Source organism: Cryptomeria japonica, chromosome 5 (genome assembly GCF_030272615.1).
Source record: "Cryptomeria japonica chromosome 5, Sugi_1.0, whole genome shotgun sequence".
NCBI lineage: Eukaryota > Viridiplantae > Streptophyta > Pinopsida > Cupressales > Cupressaceae > Cryptomeria > Cryptomeria japonica.
In genome coordinates, this window is record NC_081409.1 from 266,545,222 (window position 1) to 266,571,487 (window position 26,266).

At 36.1% G+C, this 26,266-nt stretch overlaps 1 protein-coding gene across 4 annotated transcripts in view; it reads right to left on the bottom strand.

The window, feature by feature from the left end:
* Positions 1-4,885: 4,885 nt before the first annotated feature.
* LOC131035223 (cytochrome P450 CYP72A616) overlaps positions 4,886-26,266 on the bottom strand; it is an 87,393-nt gene continuing 66,012 nt past the window's right edge. For all 4 annotated transcript variants that reach the window (XM_057966885.2, XM_057966881.2, XM_057966882.2 and 1 more), the window contains 2 exons: positions 8,415-8,665; positions 4,886-5,955 (listed from right to left, as the gene is read on the bottom strand). In XM_057966885.2, coding sequence (XP_057822868.2) covers positions 5,163-5,955; positions 8,415-8,665 — 1,044 coding nt within the window. In that variant the 3' untranslated portion in view covers positions 4,886-5,162. The remainder of the gene's footprint in view (positions 5,956-8,414; positions 8,666-26,266) is intronic.

Consider the following 26,266-nt stretch of genomic DNA (forward strand, 5'->3'; position numbering starts at 1 on the left):
ATATAAACCTTTCACTTCACATGTTCCATGGATTGATCATTGCATTTCCAAAGTGGCAAGGGTTTACAATCATCCTAAGAGATAGAAGACAAAAACTATTTCCAAGCTAAGTAAAATTAAGTGAAATGACTAATCTAACAAGCAAAGGGGGGTTCCCATTTGCAATGGGGCGTGTGTTTACAAAACAACACAACTTTGTAGAGGTAAGCACAACCTTGGGCTTGAGTACCAAAGAAAACCACACTTCTTTACCCTTCATGGCATGTAAAAACTCTTTTCTACTCACCATCATGACCTTGCTATTGTTGCTACTATTGCTACACTCTTCTTGTTCTTGCAAAGGCATCAAAGTATGCTTTACACAATTCCTCTCCAAAGTAGAGGTCTTATTTCTTCCATCATGTAAAGCCTTCCTAACATACTGCCAAGGTCTACCAAGCAACACATGACACACATCCATGGGCATGATATCACACATCACACTATCCTTATATCTACCTATTTGAAATTCCACTAAGACCTACTCATCTACCAACAACCGATGCCCCTTTTGTAACCAAGACACTTTATAAGGGAAAGGATGTTTAATTCTTTTAAGGCCTAGTTTATCCACCATTTCAACAGCCACAAGATTATCCATACTACCACTATCAATAATCAACTTGCAACACTTACCTTTAGCCTTGCACTTGGTCTTGAATAATGTTCTTCTTTGTGCCAATTCCTGACTCTCCTTGGGTGGCTTCAACAACACTCTTTTGAACATCAAAGATTCTCCTGCCTCAGGTTCCTCGTTATGATGAGAAGGTGATCCCACACTTTCTTCGTCTTCTTGCACAATCTAATTGCTTCTTTCAAGCCTTGCACATCCTTCTTGTAAGAACTCAAGACACTCCCCACTTTTATGACTAGCATACTAATTGCATTCAAAACATCTACCAGCAAAACCTCTCCCTCTTTCTTGATAACCACCTCTACCAAATGATCTTCCTCCTTGGTTTTGATAGCCTCCTCTTTCTTGATTGGTTGGTCCACTGGAGCTACTAGCCCTTTCATTTTGATGGTTGTATTGTCCCCTACCAACCTACTATCTTCTTCCTGTATAGCCTCTTCCTCTATTTCTTCCTTGCTAATTTTGCTTCCTCACAATCTTCTCTTATGCCTTAATGGCAAACTGATTGGCTTCTTAAAGAGATCTAAGGGACACCAAACTCAACTCATCCCACAAACTGTATTTCAAACCATTAAGGTATCTTGCTACCTTTTCCATGTCTTCTTCACTAAGGCCAGATCAAATCACCAATTTGTAGAACTCTTCCATATATTGTTTCACTAACATATCCTTTTGTTTAATATTTTGCTATCTTTTGAAAAGGTTTGCTTGGTAATCTTCAAGAAGAAACTTTTCTTTTAGTTTGGCAACCGTCCTATCCCAAGAATCTATCTTCTCCTTATTCTTCTTTCATCTTTCTAACTAAACATAATCCCACCACATGGTAGCATGGCCTTTAAGCTTTGTACGACAAACTTGACTCTTCTTTCAATTGGAAGTCCTTCGTACTCAAAGTACTTGTCCAGGTTTTTGATCCAATCAATGAGTTCCTCTCCATTGAGGCTTCTAGAATAGGTGGGAACCTCTACCTTAAGCTTGGCTCCAACACTCATGACTGCTTTTATTAATCTATCTTCAACTCCTTATAGTTCTACTAGAGCATTATCAACTACCTGAGGCTCCTCTTCTTCTTCCACATCACTAACATCATCTGCCACAACTCCTCTCGTCTAGGCCTACTCCATAGCATCCAATCTTGCTGTAATGTTCAACAACATTTTGAGAATCCCTTCATCATGGCCTCTTCGACCACCACCTCTAGCACCTCCGTTGGTATAATTAAGGTGTTGTACCTAGTGATAACTTCACCTAGGTCCTTATAATTACACATATCGCTTAAGTTTACTTAGTGATCACTTTACACTTTAGGAGCATCTCCACTTTAGGTGGTTTTATCAAATTATCACTTATCCACCTTAAGTGGATCTTCCACCTTTATTAGTCTTATCACACTAGCACTTTTCCACCTTATGTGGGTGATAGGTTGTGCATTTCATAGTATGATGACACTTGTCAGCATCTTGTTTATTCACCTTGCCATGTATGCAAGGTTCATTATGTACATTTTTATGTCCATTAGCAATATTATCATCTTGCATTGTGATGCAATCTTCTTGCCATTCTCTTGTGGAAGTTATCTTGCTCTTTCTTTGATCCTAGGGGTGTTGTAGAGTCACCTAAACTCTAACAACCTCCTCTGTGCATTCTCCTTGGTAACATTCTGCCCACACCACAATACCCAATCTCTTGCTACTCTAATACCAAGATAATGGCGAGCATGATCAGCTAGAGACAACAAAGCACTTTAGAAAAGAGTTGACGAAGACTTTGCAAGGTTAGCGATTTTCAACAGCAGCAGAAACCTTCTATACAAACAATGATAGTCGACTTCCAAATTATGAGCAAACTATCCCAACAGAAAACTCCCTGCATCAATGGTGACAAGAGCTTTGAACTAAGATGGTAACTAACAAGAGCGATTGGAGTTCCATGAACTTAACAGAGTAAAGTAGATACACGATTAGGTAAAGCATGAAACATAACTTCTCATTGATTTATTTCTGCAATATGAAGTAGGCTAGTATATAGGGTATCAATCACAAACTCTTTTATTGAATCAATACAACCCAAAATGCCTAATTACATTTCCCATTACAAGGGTCTGTTCTATCCAATTATGCAGAGATTTGAAAACCTATCCTACTCTGTACAATCTCTCTCCCAAAGAACATTTGCCTTCCTCTGCTGAAGATAGACTTCTCTCCCCCACCCGTGATTCTGTTAACCTTCTCCCCCCCAAAAAAAACAGTCTCCTCTCACCGTTTCAGATCTGTTTGTTCCATGGGAGTTTTGCCAACGTCCTTAACTCACACAACCACGTGTCAAGACAGACTCTGCCAAATAAGCAAATCGGAGGAGTATGATGTGAGAATATCCTCCAACAAACTCCCATGAGATTCTCCTAAATTTCAACAACATGTCTGAAAGAGAAAGGACAAGAAGATTCTGTTTTGAACAGCTCGGCAAAGCAAAATGAGAAACAAGAACACAAAAATCTAACTACGAAAACAAGGAACAGAACGCAAAAGAAAAGAAAGGGTCAATGCCCCTGCATTAGAAGACAATATCAATTACACTCTCATTAGCATCAAATGATGACATGACTAACACCATGGACATTAAACTTGAAGTCAACATTGAAAAACTCCCTGATCAAACTACAAAACTCGCATCATTTTTCACCTTGTCATCAGCAAATCGATCAATGCACTCAGCAAGTTAAAAGATGGGTACCTTCAGAATGTGACGACAAATTAAGACAAAAAGATGATTGGGGAATGCTCATATTTTTGACATTCATAGGATTCCAAACCACATCCAATCTGCACACACTTCCGCTTGAACTTTCAACATTGCATTTATATTTTCTCCACACTTATGCTACAATTCAGAATGAGTTGGATGCAATTTTAATTTCTTGTAACAGTACCATTTTAAGTTTGTCTATTTCACCTAGTTGCTTAACTAAAAGAGATTATCTTAAGGAATTCAAGACTCTTGACATTCCGACTTAGAATTTTCATTGCCTCTAGGTGTTAAGCCTTTCCTTTCCACCAATTCAAAAAAAAAACATTAAGGGTCTTTCGATGGCTCCCAATGCAGAGATTTGATAGCTAACGTGATCACAATACTGACTACATTTCTCAAGATTTTTCGTAATAGTTACTGTAGGTTCTGCTTGCTTGGCGGCTTCTAAATGAATTCTCCCCACAAAGTTGGAACTCATCCTTACCATTCCATTCTTTGGAATTGGATATTTCTATTTGTGAACATTCTCCAACCAAGTGACGGTTTTGCCCTTCTGTTTCTTTGAACTCCTCTAGTCCCTTACCAATCTCAGCTTTTTGTTTGATTCCTAGCTAAATGACTTAAATATTAATTTTACAATTCCTTTTAGGATCACTATTTTGAGAGACCTGGTATTTACTTGATTTTCATTTTTGTCTTCACTTTCCATGATCATTTTTTAGGCTTTACTTCTTTTTTTTGTTTTTCCCCGAGTCTTTATCTTCATAGAATTTTCCATGGTTTCTCTATTACAATCCCTCCTACCTCTCTGATTTTACTTCTTTTGGTTTTCATATTCTGGAAATCTGTATCTTCATTGATCCGCACCTTCCTACCATCCTCTATGCAATTTGCCATATTTTCATTTCATTTCCCTCAAACTCTTTCTTTATGTCCAAACTTCCTGTATTTGAAACATCTAAAGGGAAAATAGTCAGTCTATTTCTTGTCTCCAGACACCTGAGGCTGAATCGATTCTAACAACCTAGATTAGCCCTTAGCAAGATTACCTTGAACACAAATTGTAGCTTATGAAGATTACTATGTTTCTGGATGGACTAATACTAATGTATTCCTCCATAATTTCCATTATTCATTTAAGATTATTTCATCCTAGAGCTCCAGAAGGAGTTTGTCAAGGCAAATTTAAAGTGGCATTTTGGATAGTAGTTTTCTTTGTGTTAAAAAGTGGCACCCATGTCAAATATATAACCTAGAATTCCCAGAAAACTATGGTCTACTATTAAAGATATGAAATCTATCTTATGTCAATCAATTGCATCAATTGTAAATGGTTGTTAAGAAATCAAAACGTTATTAGCAGATAGATTACTGGAAAATAAATTCAATTAAGAGCACTCAAAAGAGTAAGAGAAATTTTTCCTTTGCATTTTTTGACAGATATAATTTGTAAAAAGTATAGTGTATCCAAAAATCTGCAATATGTACAAATCAAAATTCTCATACAAATTTGACAAGAACATCTTGAATCTGTACATGGACCTCCATACATGATACATAGACTATAGTGATTACTTACAGCATCTTCTCAAACAATTTTTTCGTTGATGAAGAAATTACATGGTAACCTTTCCGCAACATAAGAGATCTTCAGTGTAAATTTAGCAACATGTCTACAAGATTAGAACATTGATAATGGGATGGTAAGTGCCCATACTAACCACTCAAACTGCTTTAATCGTCATGAAGATACCAATTTTTCCATTATAATTGGCATGCCAAAACTTGGACGTAGTGTCAAGCTTATGATATCAGGGCAATGCCTATAATGGGGACTTATCTTCCAAGAAAATCTATACAGCATCATTGCCATAACAAGTTTTGCCTCTGCAAAGGCAAAGGATTGGCCAATACATGTTCTTGGACCCGTGCCAAAGGGTAAGAAAGTAAATGGATTCTTACAAGCATGAGCCAATCCATTGGCAAATCTTTCAGGCCTGAATTCCTCAGGATCATCACCCCAGTACTCCTTGGAATAATGGAGGGCAGGGATAGGCATGACAACCTCGAGTTTCTCTGGGATCAGAAACTCTCCCACAGAATTTTCTTTGATGCAAGCTCTCCCAATTAAAGGTTGTGGTGGATACATGCGAAGTGACTCCAATAATATCATATTCAGAGTCTTCAAATGTCCTAAATCTGGCAAGGTCAATGGATCATGCTTCTGCCACAACTCTGCAGCTTCAATCCGGGCTTTTTCTTGCCAATTTGGATGAACAGATAAGAGATATGTGGTCCATGTAAGAAGGATGGCAGTAGTTTCATGCCCAACAAGTAAAAAAGTTATACAATTGTCAACAATCTGCTTCTCATTCAGATTTTCTTCCTTGAGCAACAGAAGCATTGATGTAAGCAAGCTCTCATTTCCATCTGGCTCAAAATGTTGATGTGCCAGTTCATTTTCCAAAAGGTCCATTGCAATCCTTCGGAGTTGGCCTTCATCTTCCACAATCTGCTGAGCAGCAACTTTTGATCTGCTCACAGTCCCAGACAATAATAAGCTTGTCAGATTTTATCCTCTTGGTATTGCAGGTGGTATTACAAAACTATATACTCTAGAACAGAAAAAATTTAAGAATGTAAGTTTCTTTACGTATACACAATAAGAGGCCATTCTTTCTAGTTCACAACGTAAGAAATATAATTAATTTTTAGCTGAAAAAACTTTTGATAACAAAAGTAAAGATTACGTAGTAGATCTAGTGAGTACACAACCACCACAGTTGATAACTTAATATTCTATATTGGACCTGGATCTCATCTTAGTAAGTGCCCCCTACTTTTAGCTCAACAGTAGGCCCGTGGACAACAAATATAAATATTTAATTTTAATATTTGATACAACTATTGGAAGTTCAGAATAACATTTCATTTAATTATTAATTAGAAGCTTCTAAAATTAACAGTTAATTCTAAATATATATACTCAATGCGGTTTGTTTTGAAACAAGCTTTCAAGACTAGACATAAACTAAATATATATACCGATTGCCATTACCCTCTGACTGAAAATTCAGCTTTAACACATGCAAGAATAGAGGCGCTTGTCTGAGCATGAATAGCATGGTTGCTGTTGTTCTTCCTCAGCATTCTATTCCAAAATGAATTACATTACGTCTTTGCTATTAAACCTTCCTCTTCCTTGTGATTAGAGTTACTGATAATAATTGAACAAAGATAGAAATTACCTTTTTTCTACAAGTCTTTCCTCCTCTTCCTCATCACTGGAAGTTACTGTTATTAATTAAAGAAAGATTAGCCGGCATAATGTTGTGTGTTTAGATCCCAGATGGCACTTGTTGAATAAAACCTTGTAGAAGTCCACAAGAGGATTTCATTCCATCAAATGGGTCTTGGCAATCCACATGAACGTAGCATATTAAAAATTAAAAACTGGTTGATGCATGGCAAAAAAGAGAGGATTGATTAACGTGGAAACGAATGACAGTTGGTAAATAAGACCCCTCTTGTATAAGTCCACCAGGGGATTTCATTCCATTAAATGAGTCTTGGCAATCCACCTAAACCTAGCATATTTTAAAAAAGTCGATGCCTAGCCAAAAGAAAGATTGATTAATAGGGATTTTCACATGGGAGAAATTTCCCAAAGAGAAAATGGTGAAATATTAATGACTATTTTTTTTGGAATTGACTATGCTGGCATGTCTCTACAGCCTTACACCATATGTAACAGTGTAAAATTGAATTGGATATGCTAGAATCTTGAAAATTCTATAGCATTCTGTATGGTGTAAAGCTGCACCAGTATGACGCACTCCTAAAATTTCCTAGTTGATAAAGAATAGTACTTAAAACTTTCCACAGGTTGATGAATATTCACATGCAATCATGTGGTGGCAAGTTAAGTGGGCTTGATCTTGGGAAATTTTACGTTTAAGTCCATTTGAGTTGGAGTAGTACTGATTCACGTAGATGCAAAGAGTGCTAACTACTAAGTGAACCATTTGTACTTATGAGAGATAAGTTCTTATAATAAACCACTACTCATAAAATATAGGTCAACGAAATTGACTTAAAAACTACAAAGTTGAATCCTAATAAAATATTATACTTTCCCATTCCACCACCCAACTGCTTATTTGACATGTACTTTTGAACAGCTGTGCAAAAGGGAATAAAAAATTATAGGCAGCCCATGGAAAAATTAACTTTTTAACTTTAATCAGATTTTGTTATTGTTCCTACACTTCCTGTCAAATTCCCATGAGATTCCATCTAGTTTCCATTTAGTGTATCAGCATAAAACTTATTTAGGCAAGATTTGTAGATGGTTTCAGCATCTATGCACTACATATACATTAAACTATTTTCTATACATTGTATACCTACTATTCTCCCACAAACTGTTCAATAAACACCTTAACATGAAACCATGAGAGCTAATGCTCAGAAACATATGCAGGTGCAATGGTAAGACCAGCCACTGGCAGGCTGTAGGATAAGGGTTTGAATCCCACCGGGTTGAAGGATGTGACAGGCTGGTGATGGTGTTGGAAAGGCTATATAGATGGATTTTTGACCCAATAACCTGATACCACATTGCAAGCACAGCCTGTTGCCTGGGCTGACCTGCTGAAAGTATGTGCTGGTTACAACCAAACTTAGACGACTTTGTTTAGCAGCAAATATTAAAAGTTGTCCTGATGATCTTTTATATATGCATCTCTTCCTGTTACTAACCCACATTCTGATGTGTCAATTTTCAGATAATAATACTTTATCTATTTGGTGCTTGAGCTTGTGCATTGAGGCATTATCCTTTACTGCCCTTTTTTGAGAAATAAATTTTTAATTTCATATTTAGAAAAAAAGGTTGCATATCACAAAATGATAAGATTTTATACAAGTAAGCAAACATTTTTAACACATTAGCTATAATCTATACCATTTGTATGGTTCTATCAGAAATTACCTAAAGGTAGGCAATGGAGATGCAAGTCTAAATATACCATGTCTCCTGTTATAAAGATACCGACCGAAACTAAGAAAAATCTCATTCATAGAGCTTTTTAAATCACTACCAAAAGCAAACTTTCCAAAGATGCTCAGTGCCAACTCAAGAAATCTTTGATAAATATCTATTTCTTGGTCATGAAGCTGTAAATTCTGTTCCCAGCCATGCATGGCCTCGACTGTGACTTCCCTAAGGAGCTCCAGCTTCATCTGATGGAAGAAAATTCAAATTAATGTATTCCTCTTCAAAACTAGGTTCACATATAGCAATAAATGGAATTATGCTTAACCTTATCCCTAGTTTCTTGAATCATTGAACCTATCATATTATAGTTTATTAGTTCTTGCAACAATTGAAATTGATTAATCAGCGTATCTCTGAGCCCAAAACCAAAATGATAAAATTTTATACAGAAGTTTACATCAAGCGTCAATTCCAGTCTAGTCAAGAGAGCTTGTTCTTGATATAACTTCCATGGCTCAAGGCCCATACCACCGTTGTTTATTACGAACAATTAGACAGAGATCTAATGTTGTTCCAATGATATTGCAATTTAGAGAATAGCATCCTATTATACTGTCTCTTCATTTCCAGTTTACATAAAGCTACCAATAGGTATTTTAACTTTTATTCAGCTATAAGGGAAACCGGCTTAAAAGTAGAGTGCAGGTGACAAGAAGTAAAAAATTAAATTACCTTCCCAATAGCATACTGAAACTGAACATTTAGTCCTAATATAGACAATGTCAAAAGATACAAAATACCAAAGGAAATTAATAAATCATAGACGTCATATATAGCTCATGTAAAGATTATACCTCATTTACATGCAATGTAAATATGATTAACTTGGAAAAAAAAGTGAAATTGAAAACAATTTTGCTCTCCCGATAATGCTACATTTCTATAGTACAATTGGAGATCAATGAGCCTACATCTAATCACTGGACAAGATCAACGACCTAGGAGCATTATACTCTAGCAATTGTAAATCAACTAACCAAAGTACATCTTTTTTCTGGATAGGAGAAAGAGACTTTGATTAAATTACTTTTGTTTATCAATACAGGATGCAAAGAGTACATACAACAGACTGATTCTTTCCTAAAGAAGTCACACAGGCCATCTCAGTGATGTCTCCATGCCATTGCTTTTCCTTTTCTTCGTTATCTTCGATATTAGATCCTGTTTATTTATTTCAGTCTATGTTTCCTAGTCATTTCCAAATCTAACCCAGTTGATATTCAAATCCATGGCTGCCATCATTTCTCAGCCCAACAGTATGCACACATAACTTTGAGCGTGTAAAGGTGTTTCTGGACTTTGGACCACTAATATTTGTATTTAAATTTTTGAGTTCGAATCATCATCCATAGATTTGGTTGCCAATTTCTATATTTCAAATCATCTATACATTTAAATAACCACATTATATCAATAAATGAATGCAGTATCTATTGCCTTTGCCTCCAGGATAATGATTTTATTTTTCTCTCTAATATTTAAATCTCATTTCTGTCAATTTTTATTTCCTAGGTCTTTGTCTTTTCTTTATATGGAAACCCAAAAAGTTGTAATGTCCCCTATTAGGAGATAGCCTATTTTCCAATAATTAAACACATCTCATCATACTTATTATATTTTATTATGCATTTGTTAGCTCTGGGGAACAATTAGCATACATCATACAAGGAATAATCAACATAGCCAAGTCTAATCCCTAATCAATCCTAATGATCAATCTTAGCAGAGATTGAAAAGTATCTTTGTTAGAGCGCCAAAAAACCATCCTCCACAAGTAGTGCCTTTGTATGATTTAACATATGCCCATTCCACTGCAGGCCTTATCCATTACCTTTGTATGATGTAGCACATGTCCATTACACCACAAGTCTTATCTACCTCGCGAGGTATTAATACCACCTTTCCCTAACAATTCCACATCCATTTCCTAGAGTAGGCATTAGCAGCAAAGCAAGGATTAGGCTATGAATATACTAACTTCTCACGTATTATGAATATATATGAAATTAAGTATGACTATCATACATATTGCAGTCTATATTAATATTACTACTAAATTATGCATAAGAACATTATCAGGCTTCATATATTAAACATACATATTCAGCACATCCCCATGCATACCACCAAGAACAAAGATGTTACTGCCTGAAACTTAATAACAGTTCTGATCTGATCTGATTGATGGTGATGTCACTGGAGCATTTTGATTCCTTTCCTCTATATTTCTCAATGTGAGAGAGAGATCACACTTCTTCATCATTTACACCCTTTGGCAAGAGACACACCATTTCACCGTTAGCACCCTTTAAAAGAGTGCATCTCTTCATTATTTATGCCCTTTGAAAGCGACACAACCTTTCACAATCAGATCTCCACTTCTTATTTAAATCTGATCTGCACTTCTGATTCCCAAATTATCCCCCTCTCAAATGAAGTTCTCTTCTCCCTTTTATATCTCATGTTTGAGGGAGTCACAACTTTTCATTCCATGTCTTTTGACCATTCATTACTTTAATTAAATTTTAATTATATTTAATTATATTCTTTTATATTTTAATTTTTATTCTTTTGCATTTTAATTTTATTGTTATTATTTACCATTAAATTCTATTCAAAGTTGGGACATTACAAAAGCATTTTCATTTCTATAAAAATGTACACAGTATACTATCTCATTTTCATCCTTCATTTTTTTTAAGGATTACTCAGAACATCACCGAGCCCTGAACATGGTATTACATGTGCGCATATCCTCCAAATTATAGATCATCTTTATTTATTTTTCTTATCCTCCAAATTATAGATCATCTTTATTTATTTTTCTTTGTCTCAGGAAAAGTTATAACACATTCTCTTTTTCTGCATTTCTTTTACTTCCCAACAACTTTGTCTGGAAAAAAGAAAAAAGCTGTTACATCATCATTTTCATCCTTTTTAATTCTATTTTTGGTTAAAGATAACTAGGAAATAACCAATCCTAGGCTGTTTTCTTAAGGAACAGGCCCCAGCCCTGAGCATGCTATTACACGCACATATGTTCTCCGAGTTATGGCCTGCCTTATTACAGTTTGGCATTCTACACTTGGACCACTCTTTTTACCAAGGCATCTTTTCAGCATTACACCACATGCCTTGGACTGTAATGTCCCTTTTCAAAATCACCTCATATTTTTCCCAAGAATAGAATGATATAGCCTGTAACTTAACAATAGTTCTGATCTGATCTTTTCGCTGGTCTGATTTCAATTTTGGAACTGCTGTTATAGGTGCTGCTGCTCAGGATAATTATGTTACTACTGAGATGATCTGCTGTTGTTTGATTTGATGTCCTTTATATCTGGTCTGAATAGGAATGATATTCCTTGAATTAGAGCCACAATATTTAATAAATATTAAACTGCTGCCTAATATATCTCTTCTGAGTCTGCAACTCTTATTGATGCTGTTCACTTGATTATTCTTATTCTATTCTCTTTATTGATAATTCTTTACTTCTGCTCCATACGTCCCTATGAGCTAAGTCACAGGATACAGCGATTTTCATGGATGAGGTTCGAATTTAATCGAATTTCAAACTTCTATAAAAAAAATCGAATTTAATCGAATTTCCTCTATAAAGCACTGCTATCCGCCTCTAAACACAATTCAGCTGGTCATGGGTATTCTTTGTATATGCTTTATATCTATTGGGTCATGGGTGTCTGCAACTGCTGGGTCGCCCTAGGATTTTCTCCAACACGGGTCGCTATTCTGATAATTTATTAGAAGTATACATATATTTAAAAATAAACAAAATTATAGAAGGCGAATTTTTTTCCAAATTTTTCCCTTGTCGAATTTCATCCGAATTTCATGGCTGTCGAATTCGAATTTGAATTCGAACCTTGTGACTTAGCCTATGAGTATGTAGGGTATCAGTAGTACCTTTTGCTAATTCTCTAGGTGCAGATTATATCTGTCAGAATGTCTGATCTGCTTGATTATACATCTGCAACTGTAGTTTCCAGGTTCAAGTTTGCGGTTGCTTATCTCTATCCATGCTATTAAATCATATAATATTTCATCTTCTTTAATTTAAGTTATTCTCATTGTACTTAGATTATCTTAGTCGCAGCCCATGAATGATCACTGCTCTGCTTAATGTCCGTGCTGCTCTTCTAAATTTGTTCTAAAATAAAAGTGATCTTCTCTTTTTTTATGCCCCCCTTCTCCCTCCTCTTTCTTTTATACCCACTCATATGTCTTTTCATAAGGGTGGCATCTATTCCCAAGATGTCGGCCTCTTACATAAACATTTAAAATTTATTTTAATTCTCTGTGGATGATGATAGCATTTTAGGGGTCGGTCTTCAAACAACTTCAATTTATTCTTAATTTTGGAACTCATCAACTAAGGTGCCACATAAGAGTCAGCCCTTGCATTTTAATTACCCATATAAATCTATGATTAGTTTGCTGTGACTAGGGTTTCGTGATTGCTGCGATTAGGGTTTCTCCACTACTGCGACTAGGGTTTGTAATTGTTTTGAGGGTTTAAGACGGGCATGGCATGGACACCATCCTTGATTCCTTAATTTATTGCATTAACGTAGTCTTTTTATATTATAGGAGCCAATTGTAATTGAGTGGAAGGGCTTTTAACCTCACGTTATTGTTGCAATTCTTCATGATTTTCAAGAGATCGCTTGCAATGATAGCACTTTACTCTCCAAATTGTATGCATGATTAATATTTTTTTTGAGTCTATGAGATTTGAAACTGGTCATTGGCCATTTGGTGCTTCTCACAAAGAAATCCTGGTTTCTTATTAGCCTTAACTTCAAATTTTAGGAAAAAAAAATCTAGTATTTTTTTTAGATTTTTTTTGTGGAGTTTTGACCCATGTATTTTTTAAACATCTCAAGATAATCTTCATGAATGGTCACTAAATAATATTTTTTTCTCAAATATGTTGATAGTAATTAGAAGACAAGAGGATCTACTCAGCACATAAACACCTTAAGTATCTGTTTAGAGGGAAAGGAGGATGATAAATATTGAATTTAATCTACTGCTTTGATCTTTTCACCCTCTAACCTTTTTCCCCATTAGCTAAGTTTTTTAGAATGTAATGCCTCGTAAGTCCCTCTAGTCTCACAATTCTTAACACCATACGATTTAGTTCAATTTCAAAGTTCAAACCAACTATATATATTTTAAGAAAGTGAAGGCTTTCATAAGGATTTCTAATAAGTTTTCTAATTTTTGTGGGATATGAACCATCTATTTTATTGGTCACTGCAGGTTTTCCCTACGAGTAATCATTACATCAATGACATTTTTTTCTCATTATGTTTGTAAATTTGTAATAATTACGAAACAAGGGGCACATGGGAACTTCTAAGCATTTGTTAGTATGGAGAATGGAGAGTGAACACAATCCTCCACTGCTTCAGGATTTTCACCCTCTTCCCATCGTTAAAGCTTTTAGAGCATGTAAAGCTATATAAGTCACCCTTGTCTTAGAACTCTTATCAACATGGAATATAACTCAAGCTCAACTGAGTAGTGTATTTTATGTGAGTGAAGGCTTCCATAGGCATTTTTTTATTTTTGTAGGATTTGGCCCACGTGCCATTTAGTCACCTTGAGATGACCTCCATGAGAGTTTATTACAATTTTGACATTTATTTCTCGTATATGTCAGTAAAAATTACAGTACAGGAGAAATCACTTACCACACAAGAATCTTTACACTTCTCTTTTGCCTTTCAATGCATTATTCCTCCTAAGAACTCTAATCTTGCTTTTGGTTTGAGATTTCCTTTGGGCCAATTGTGGTTATGTTCTCATCAGCTTTGCATTGAGTCAAAAAAATTCACCCAAAGAGATCAGCAAATTCATAGACCTCGCAACAATGAAACAAAATCAAAAGAACATTTTGCATTGGGTGTTCAGTGTAATGTGAGATTCATGGCAGGTTTTACTACCTCTTAAGAGAAAATTATGACTCTGTAGAAGATCTTGTTCATTACGAGGATCAAAGATGTGTAGCATTATTCATTAGAGATATGACCCAGCACAAAGTCTACACTTTTAAAAGTTATCAACAGAATTTTGTCTCAATGTTCACTTTTAGATTCCTTTCTTCAAACTTAATTTCAAAAACACAAACAAGCACATTGTTGTTTATGATTATTTTTCTTTTTCTTACAAATGTTTAAATAAAAATAATTTTCTTGAAGTTCAATTAACCTTATTTGGTTACTAGTGGACAGCAAATATAAATTTCTTAATTGAGGGGATGAATAGTTAAAGTAATCCACCACCTTTGACTCTTTGGCCTCCTGATGCTTTCCCTGCTAACAAATTTTTTCGAGTATGTAGTGCCTTATAAATCTCCTTTCTTTCACATTTTTTTATCAATGTAGGATTTAAAACAATTACAACCCAATTGTGTAATTCTGAAAAATAATTGGACAATATTAAAATGAATTAATTATGAACATACAACGTATATAAAGGAATTACAAGACGGTGTTCTATAAAGAATGAACCGTTAAACTAAAGCTTCAACATGAAGCTAAAAAGCTTAAAACGCTAAATAAAGCTAAAAAGCTAAAATCTAAAAAGCAAACTACGCGTTCTTATAAAAAGAAGAAATAGTTGCACTTAAAAGACTAAACAAACTAAAAAGCTAAATGACGAACTAAATGACCATTAATAGAACAAAAAAGGTAACTAACTAAAAGAGTTAATTATTCTAATACCCTCCCTTAATGGTTATTGTATCAACTAAGTACCCGACAGAAGACACTGTAGGTCTTTTGATCACAAACACATGAACACTAAACTACTGCGGAGACCCTCCTAGGATCTGCAAAGTGTTAATGACCAAAACTAGCTTATTTTGTCCGACTGATGTAACCCTCACATGCGAATTACAAAACCATCACACATGAATTACAAAAGCAAAAAAACCTGAGACCATGATTTTGAGGAAAAATCCTAAGTTACCGAATCGGGTACGGGTACGTAGTTTCGGTACGCAGATACGTCAATTTTTTTGGAGGGGGTTGGGTACGTTTTGGGTACGCCTCTTTAATAAACATATGAAATCATAAATATATACATATTTAATACCTAAAACTTTAATGTCATAATAATATAAATCTATATTATATTAAATTTATAAGTTTATGAACTATTATCTTAATACCATATTAATATAAAGTTATTTGATATTATTGAGTTTTTAAACATGTTAAATATTAATAATAAATATTAACAAAATAAAAGTAAAACTATATTCCTATCACTATTTTTCAAAACCTATTAATATAAATACTACTTATTAGGTCATTCATAAAATAACACATGTATAATAATAATAAAAATAATTAAATTAACAATAAATATTAAATAATATTTAATTTAATATTAATTAATATAATTTAATATAACTAATTTAAGTTTAAATTTAATAAACAATAGAATTCATTAAAATAATTGTAAGCTTCTTAATGTTAATAATAATAATAAACGATATTAAATTTAATAAAATTTTAGTAAATTAAAAACCTAAAATTAAAGTTAAAACTTATGTAGAGTAATTATAGGAGAATAAGAAAACACTTCCGTCGAACACAACTTTGGTTTTATCTCCGTCGGGAAGAGGCTATTCGAATGGATGGAAGAGTGAATCTTCGTTGGGAGGTGGCTACTTTGCCCTCGTCTGCCCTCGTTTGACCTCATCGTGCGTCACTTCCCCTCGTCTGCCCTCGTTGTGCGTTGCCTTGTTGCGTCGTCTATGCTTGCATCTGTTCTAAAAAAACCCCTCGAAATCCACATTCGACATTGACTCGTCAAAAACGCCACAGAATCGAAAAATAAACGCCACGTCATTCCAAATACGTTGGGATTCATGGTTGAAAACGCGGATACGTTTCAGAGGGCAAATGCAGGAACCCTGTTCGATTCCACAGGGATTCCAGTTCGAATCCGAATCTGATTCGAATCGTACCCGAATCCAGGTCAAAACCTAGACGTACCGGTAACTTAGGAAAAATCGGCAAACCCTCCAAAGAGCAACAAACACGATTTTAGCAAAAACCACAAAAACTTTTGCAGAAGAGTACCGAGCACTGTTTGCTTCAGCAACTCCAAAACAAACAACAAGATACCGTGGTTTCAGATGTTTGCCTTGGCAACTCCAGGTGCAACCCAAAACTGACTACAACAAAGCACAATTTTTGAGGAAAAAACTGTCAAACCCTGAAAACTTCGCAGATCACAAAATCCCATGTGAACTTCATGAATTACAAATGATTTTTGAGGAAAAAAAATTGAAAAAAACCAACAAACAATTTTTGAGGAAAAAATCGTCAAAACCTACAGACAATTTTTCAGGAAAAAATCATGAAAACCCTCAGACAATTTTTTAGGTAAAAATCGTGAAAACCTACAGACAATTTTCAAGAAAAAATAATGAAAGCCTAGCAAACGGGAAATTTGCTTATCACAAAGCATGGAAGGCTGACTCCTCTTTAGAACACTCTGCAATATGAGCCTGCACCTGCTCCTGAGACCCTCCTTGGTTAGATTGCATGAATGCCAACAATTTCTTGCAATCTTTCTTCATATGGCCAAACTAGTGATAGTAGTTACACTGTACATTTTTCTTCTTTGAAGACTGTTGAGGTGGACCTTGTCCCTTTTGCTGGAAGGACTGAGCTTTACCCTTATTCATATCTGAGGCTTTAGCTGTGAAGACTTGTTCAGTGGACAAACTAGCACTGCTTCTAAACTGTTGCTTCCATCGATCCTGCTCCGGAAGCTTGTTGCAGAGATTAGGAAACTTCCAATCAACACTAGTAGAAGAGATATTGAGTGTATCAATGAAATGCTCGTAGGATCGGAGCCGGCTTTTCAACGTGATCACTACCACACCCTCTTCCTCCATTTTTCGGCCTATAGCTTCCAACTAGTCATGGATGTCTTCGATCTTCGTAAGATGTGCCTAGATAGATGTCTTTTCATCCATCATGATAGGAAACAATATATTCTTCAAAAAGAAAGCTCGACTCTTGTCAGACGTTTCATGAAGATCCTTCAAGAGATCCTAGATCTCTTTAATTGTTTTTTCTAATGAAGGCACCTGAGGGAGTTGATAATCTGTGACTGATAACTTGATAAGCATAACAACCTCTCTAGTGTGCTCATCAAATTTATCTTGGTTTGTACCTGTTGCTGCAGGATGAGAAGCCTTGCCTAGAACAATTTGATCAAGGCAATGATATTCAAATATCGTCATCATGTGTTGTTTCCAAGTGTTGTAGTTGTGGTTGTTGAACTTCTGACTGTGTTACAACATGATTTTGGTCAAAGATGCCATCACAGAAACTGAGGTTGAAACAATTCAACTTGGTGAAGGCACAAAAACCGAGGCAGAAAAGTCTAATTTGAAAATTAGAATATAAACAACTGCACAAAGAATCTGATTAAAAAACAGAGCTCAAACATGTGGCACCAATATCAAGACGTTGAAAACCCTAACACAGAATTCAAGGTGTGAAATTCTAGCACAAAACCCAATGCACAAATTGCTGAAAACTTAGAAATTTTCTTGCAAACCCTAGGTCACAAAAAAATAAATCAGCAGAAAAAAATGGCAGAACTCTCAAGGTAAAAAATTCTGGCACGAAAAACGAGGAGCGAAATTTCCTGATTCACCAAATTTTTTTTCTTCTGCAAATCTCAACCTAGGAAATCAGAAAAGAACCCAATTTTTAAAAATAAAATGCTGATGAACCCAAGGATAACGCGGAAACCTTCGCCGTCGGATTTGGAGATTTTCGGCATCACCAAAAAAACCCTAGGGTGCAAAAAATGTGGGTCTAAAAAAAACTGTCGTCGCAAAGAATGTGTTCTTATAAAAGAAGCAATAGTTGCACTTAAAAGACTAAACGAACTAAAAAGCCGAATGACGAACTAAAAGACCATTAATAGAACAAAAAAGGTAACTGACTAAAAGAATTAATTATTCTAATAAGTTCAAGTAAGCTTTATCTTAATTTTCTATTTGCCATATAGCTAACCTTCCAAGTAAAAAGTCTAAATGCCTATCAACATAAAATTATCATTTGGATGGCAATTACTTATAGTTTGCAAGTACTATGGTCCAATTTAAAAAATTCATTGTAACTAGCATCATCCATGAAGCTTCAACAAATTTGCATAAAAGTATTTGATGTGTTCCACAAGCATTCCTAGCCCTCAACCCTTATCCCCATCCCCAATGGTGTTTCAATAGGGCAGGATGCAAGGGACGTCTCCAAGCCATTCACAAAATCCTCTAAACTTTGAAAATGTGACCTAACAATATGAAACTTATAGGGGACATTTGATCATCCTAGAGGCAATTGAGGATGTTTGAGACAACCCTCGAACATCCCAAGTACAGTAGAACGTTCCCAACATCAATCTTCACTTTTACAATGTTTTAAAAAATATCAATCACTTGGGGAAAAAATAGTTTCAAGATGGGTTTGGGGAACCCAAAAACCCTCCCACCCCCTAGTTCAACCTCAATGACTAAAAGGAACCTCTTGCACAATTATTTTCATTTCACTTTGCAAATTTGCTTATACATTGTTGTTACTAGTAGAGGATACCTACACCAATTTTAAAGCCTTGCCGGCAGTTTCAAACTTAAAAGATGATATCATTTAGTCATTTAGCTGGATTCCACGAGGATTTAGCTGGGCTTAGTGAGATTTCTGTTCTTCAAAGTTCACAATTCAGCCAATAAGGTATTTGACTATTTTTTATTTTTTTGTAAAATAACAATTAGACTATTAGGGAGTTCATTCACAATTCTTTATTTTATTTTTTCATTTTGCTCTTAAACAATAACTTCAAAATGACAATTCAGTAGCACCACAAACTTTTGCAACATCTTTGACATATAAAATGAACACTAATGACAATAAGATGGGCAGCAAAGAAAGTTGAAGAAAGTGTTGGGGTTCTCATTCTTCTAAAAATCCAAAGACAAATTCTATTGAAACACCACAAGGCCATCTTGCAATTCCTTCATCCTCTTCAAATATTTGCAAAAGGCCCTTTCAACCCCCAAAAGCCTTGTTGCAATTTGCTACCAAATTAAACAATAATAAGGGTAAAAATTTAGACAGCAACAAGCATGTCGTGTCATGTTTGCAAAATGATTATCATGGAAGCTGAAGTGGACTTGTCCACCATTCATTAGGTGAGAGTAGACATGAGGTTAGAGTTTGTGATGATATAACATTGAAAGAATGGGTTGAAATGGAAAAGTAGGTTCGGAAGAGTGAGGAAAAACTACTACAATTATTAAGAAATGTTCATCAATACCATTGCAATCTATTAATGAGCATTCTAATATATCAACTTGAGAGGGTTATAATAGAGAGAAGATAAATGCCATTTCTATTACAAGTGAGAAAAACACAGTGGTAAGGTTATTGAATTTGCAAAAACATGAGCAAGCCAATAATTCAATAGCCAAAAATTTTTATGCCCGTGCCATCCCATTTCATTTGGTAAGGTCTCCTTATTTCAAAGGAAATGTTGAGAGATACAATGGCAATTGAACCCTCTTATGTTCCCCCTAGAGAACATAGGTTGCATAGATCCTTCATTGAAAAACAATATTCAAAGTTGAATATATTGCTAGAGGAGATGAGAAAGACATGGATTAGGAGTGATTGTTCCATTGTCATGAATGCGTGGAATGATATTCAACATTCACTATGAAATAACCCAGCTAGGGTATTGGGTTGAAAATACTATCAAATTGAAGCATTCCATTCAAGATAGATCAAACAGTTCTAGAACAAATTTCTTATTGGATATAAACCAGATATGCCTAAACTGTCTAAAACAGAGGTAAGGTATTGAAAACAATATTATTTATTTCTTATTGGATGATTGAGGAATACCAAGAGCTGACAGAATAATCTAGGGGAGGATCCACGGCGGTCTCAAACCCTTCATTGTCCATCATCAGCATTGCCTGAGTGAATACCTTTGAAACCCTCAGAAATGGCGAACTGTAATTTTGAAATTGAAATCTGCTACTATAACCGCACCTACATTCTCGTAGCATGCATGCAGCGACTGGGACTATTTGCTTGGGGTGGCGTCCAAGGCTTGATGCTCAAGGGTTGCGTCCTTAGCATGGAGTTCTGGCGGCAGACCAAAAATAATATAAAATCGTAATGATTGCATAATACCTCATTTTCTTCCACCGTAGCAATATAACCCTCAACCCTAAAATATGTGCTCCACCTTCAAACCTAAACTTGGCGATAATATTAGGGAAAAGAATAACCCTCAATGCTTATCCACAAGGTAGGAAGAAGTCATAAAATATCTAATTTATCTTGGCCCCAAGCCATGACTGAAAATCAGGAAGCCACTTAAGTGAACCGGACCCCACCACTTATTGAATCAAAAGACTTCTCTAACTCAGAAATTTGGCTAAGTATGGAGAAGAAACATACTTAAGCCTTATTAGAAGAAAAAATAATAGCGGCTAGAGAAGGGACATGACAGTCCTCCCTTCCTGAGATTGCTGGTCCACAAGCAATCGCAACTTTGGATGTTGCAAAATTTCCTCTCCTTCCCAAGAAGCATCTTCTAAAGGTAAATCCTTCCATTAATTAGATATTCCCGGATCACTTTACGTCTCAGTTTTCTCTCTCGCCAATCGGCAATGCCTTCAGGTACAAGCACCAACTTCCCAGACTCATCTAATGGTGGTAATTCAGGAGATGCTACTGTCTGTTGTCCCACAACCTTCTTCAAACAGGAAACATGAAAAATATTATGACTCTGACTACCTAAGGGAAGCTCAAGTTCATAGGAAACTTCTCCAATCCTTCTAATCACCTTATAGGGTCCATAAAATCTCGATTTCAATTTTTCTGCTCCACTACTCTTTATGGAAGATTGTCTGTAAGGTTGCAAGCGAAGGAATACTAAATCACCAACCTAAAATTCCCTTTCCACTCTATGCCTGTCCGTAAACATTTTTTGTTGGTTTTGTGCATGTAGAATATTATCCTTCAATACTTTGAGTATATTCTAGTACTCCAGTATAGTCTCCCTTTCCCGGGGTACCTTGCTGTTATCAAAAGCCAAGTCCATAAATGACAAAGCCGCATATCCATACAGAGCTTTAAATGGGGACATCCCACTAGTCAATATGATATGTTGTATTGTAGCAGTATTCACCCATATACAACCATCTGATCCATGTACGCTGCTGTCCTGAAACATAGTTTCGGAGAAAACCTTCAATCCATTTGTTTACTATTTTTGTCTGCCCATCCGTCTGAGGGTGATAACTGGTACTCGGTGTCAATTCTATCCCTACCAACTGAAACAACTCCTACCAAAACAAGTTGATGAACTTGTTGTCCCTATCACTGACAATGGTCTTCGGAAGACCATGCAATCTGAATCTCTCTGAAAAACAAATCAGCAACCTATGACGCTGAGTAATCTGTGGCAATGGCAAAGAAATGGGAATATTTGGTCAATCTATCCACCACAACAAATATGCAATCCTTCCGTTGTACCCTTGGGAGACCCGTGATGGAGTCCATTGAAATACCCTCCCACTTTTGTTCAGGAATGGGCAGGGGTTGTAGAAGACCTGCTGGAAAGGTATGTTCTGCCTTATTTTGTTGACAAATTAAGCACTCATGAACATATTGCAGCACCTCATCCCTAAGACCTTTCCAAGAGAATCTTTCTCTAATCCGCCTATAAGTTTTAAAGAAACTTGGACGCCCGGCCATGGGAGTCTCATGTAAAGCTTTCAAAATATTCTGCTTCAACTTGGACCTTGGTACAAGATATATTCTACCCTTATAGTTGTTGTCCTCATTTTTGTTTTCAAAAATGAAGGACCATTACATAAAAATTTTGTCAAAAAAATGAAATTTTACTCTACAACACGTTTCGCGAGGCAGAATTTTGCTTCGCCCTTGGACTGGCTTAATCCTCAGTCCATCCTCGAACCACGTTTCAAATTTCTTTGCATTATGGGTTCGTTTGCTATGTCTTCCTTTTAATTCCGGGTTTTTTTTCCCTGACTGCAGGTGGAAAATTTTCCTTGAATTGCAAGTTTTTATGATTTTCTTTGTTTTAGTCTATGCAGGGAAATTTTTGGCTAATTACAAGTGCACTTTATTGAAAGAAGAGCTCGTAACTTACTTTTTATTTCCCCCTTGATTCTTTTTGTCTTTTAAGTCAGAATATGGATTTTTTGGATAAATTACAAGTTAATTTTAAATTGCATATTTAAAAGTCACTTGTAATTCTTTTGTAAAACTCCTATTTTAGTGTCTTTTGCTTGTAATGGGGATTTTATTTCCCTATTTCACGTGTTGAGTTATTAAAAATTCTTGTACGGATTTTATTTTCCCTTTACAAGTTATTATAACTTGCATATCTCTCTCCAAAACCCGATTTTGCTTAGAAAGGGAGTAAAGTGACATATTAAAACTTGCAATTGTGTCTAAAAAACCCGATTTGCTTCATAAAGTGTAAATAGAGGAATTTTAAACTTGCAATTAGATTTCTAAAACCCGATTTTGCCTTGTTGAGAGGAAAGTAACATTTTAAACTTGTAATGTGAGAATAGAAACCCGATTTTCACTACATTATGCAAAATCGAACTTGTTGCATTCTTCTAAAAACCCGACCAGCTTCATAGGCGAATTTGTTGAAGGATTTGGTTGACATTTTCCACTGATTTTTGTGGAGAAATCTTCGGAGGAGAAAGGCGTTTAGGTTTCCTTACTATTTCCATACATTTTTAAACTCTTCTCATGCCATTTGGTGGATTTGTTTGCTGGTTTGAAGGCATTTTAACAGCAAAAAAAACATTTTTGAAAATGCCACGAATCATACCTCTCCTAAGTCGTTTTGGCTTCTTTCATCTAGGCGTGGAGGTTGAAGTTATTATTTGACCGATTCTTCATGCTTTTGGAAGGTGTTTTGCCCCATATGGCGTTTTGGCAAAAACGTGGCTAGGGTTTTGGAATGCAGTTTATTATCTATTTAAGAGTTTTCCTCTCTTCTTTCAAAGATTGATCATCTTTTGAAGAAGCATTTCAGATTGAAGAAAGGTATGATTTCTTTTCTTCTTGTTTCATTTTCTTGTTTTCTTGTCTTCTTGTTTTTCGTTTCTAGTTGTAAAATTGTGTGTATGTTGGCTTTGCCCCCAAAATCGGTTTTTGTGAGAGAGATTTTCCCCTTTGCAAAGCAATTTGTGAATTGCATTGTTCTTCCCCATTTTCCCTCTTTACTTATATTTGGGATTTTAAATCCTGATTACAAGTTGGATGAAAATAATTGATCTTCCCTTATGGTTATAAGAATTTAACCATCTTCTAGTGAAATTCCAAGTTGCAAAGGTGAAAAATACCCATCCTTCCAAATTTGGGTTTTAGAACCGGATTGCATGTCCAAAGTTCTTCCCATTTTCTTGAAAATGACATTCCCAAAACCTTCCTATTTTTATCCATCCATATTGCTTATATCTGTACTTTCCGTTCATGTCATTTCCCACAAGTCTAAATCTCATTTTTCGTTTTACAAGTATACTTGCATTCGGGTTTTAAAAATCCGATGGTATGTTCATTCTTCCCAACTTGTATACTTGTAAAACTCTCCCCAACATCCGAAATTGGTCAAAGTCAAATTTCCACCTTTCCCATTTATTTCCCATCTTTCTCTCGCAAAGTCGTGAACTGCAAGGGTTGGAGTTCTTCCCATTTGAAGAAGGAAAAATGTTAGTAGCAGCAGATTATGATGTTGCCTTAACACTTTTAAGTCTTCATCGCAGTATACCAGGTTATCCTTCAATGTCAGAGTTACCATCCTCTCCTATTCCGAAGAAGATGAAGTATAAATATGACAAGTACTAGAATGAAGTTTCACCTTCACAAGTTTCCTCTCCTTTGGATCACATAAAAGACACGAAGATAGGGCATGTGGACATGTCAGAATTCGTCAAGAGAGTGGAGGATCCGCATGATAGTAATATGCAACGGCTGTTGGACAACCACATCCATCGCGCATCCTCTTTTCCAGTGGCTGCCCTAGAACTTGAATTTGTTCTCGCTTGTGCCCATCGCTTTGACAAGGAGACAAGAACCATTCAAAATGATGATGGTGAGGCAATAATCCGCCTTGATGCAGATACAATTGATAAAGTCTTTAGAATACCACCAGCACCTGTTTATATGGAAATTTCAAAGGATGGTGCAGCCGAGTACTATGTCAAGAGGGAAAAGGACTGTAAACGTCATATCAACAGGTGGATTTATGAGCCACGAGCTGCCTTCTCAAGGTGGGCTAAGTTGTACCGTTGTGACTTTAAGTGGGAAATTGGAGACATCATAACTCTCCTCAGCAGGATGATCGGTCTTGAACACTCTAATGTTCTTGAACCCTGGATGTATCAGTTTACCATGTTCATAAGGCAATCCCATCATATATCATGGGGAGAGATAATCAGTGATGCTTTGTGCGAGCAACTTGTAGCAGTCCCAACCACCATGACTTTCTACATGAATTCATACTTAGTGTATTTGGCAGTGTCACTCAGACATTTCCCTGGTCTTTCTACCAAGGGTGACCGCTCGCTTATACCTGTGTGGGAGTATTATGATCAGCTGCCTTTGAGACCCAGCAGATTACAGATTACATTTCAGAAGAGTTCAAGATGCATTCTTTGGTTACTTCATGTGCTAGTTTGACAAGACTCTAAAGAACAAAAGGGTGTCAGATGAAGCATGGGAAAGAGTCAATGAGTATGGGTGCTTGTTTCTTCAATTCCCAACTTTCACTTATGTGAGGGTCGGATGCTACAACGGGCAACCATACATGCTCCCTAGATACCCGACTGATAAGATCATTCTTATGGAGTTGGGAAGACAAATCATGGCTGTGCACGCTCGTCAATCTGTCAGACATAAGGTCGGAATGGGGATTTCTACAACAAACCCATTGAAAATTGGCCGGTATTCTCTAATCACATCCGTCAAAGACAAAGCTATGGAGACTGAGATGCAAGAGATTAAACTCAAAAGGTTTAAGTCTAGGGCAGATTTCGATTACCGGGGTATGAAGGAAAAGATCAAAAAGTCCTTCGTGCACGTGCATCGTATTGAGGATATCTAGGTAGACCTTCGTACAGAAATCGAGGTTCTCAAGATGGACTACTGCAGGCTTAATGTTGAGCAGGTTAGTGATCTGAACCTAGTCGACATTCCGCAAGGAATGATCGATGGTGGTCATGTGCTCGATCCAGAGTACGTCTCCTGAAGGGTTGAGGAAGCCCCACTTCCTTTAATCCAATGGTTGCATAAAGAATGCACGCCCCATTCTTGAAAGATTTAAGCCTATCTTGGCTAACACCAACACTTGGCTCAAAGGTAATGGTGTTAGACTCATCAAGATCAAGGTTGGGAAAGAAGATGACTCCGCGGGGCCTCTTGGACGTAAGTCTGAGATTCAGATTGAAAACAAGGAAGGTGCATCATCTTCAGGCACCAGGATCAAATTGCGGGTTAGTCGGGCAGTAGTACTTCTTCCTGAGGAGGCGACAATTCGTGGAAAGGAAAAGTTCTAGTTTCACGTTCATGTGATCAATCCTGATAATCCAGAAGAAGGACAACAATCAGAAGATGCTCCTAAGTCTCTAGCTTCAGACTCACCTCATGAGATTCCTTCCTCAGTTTCCA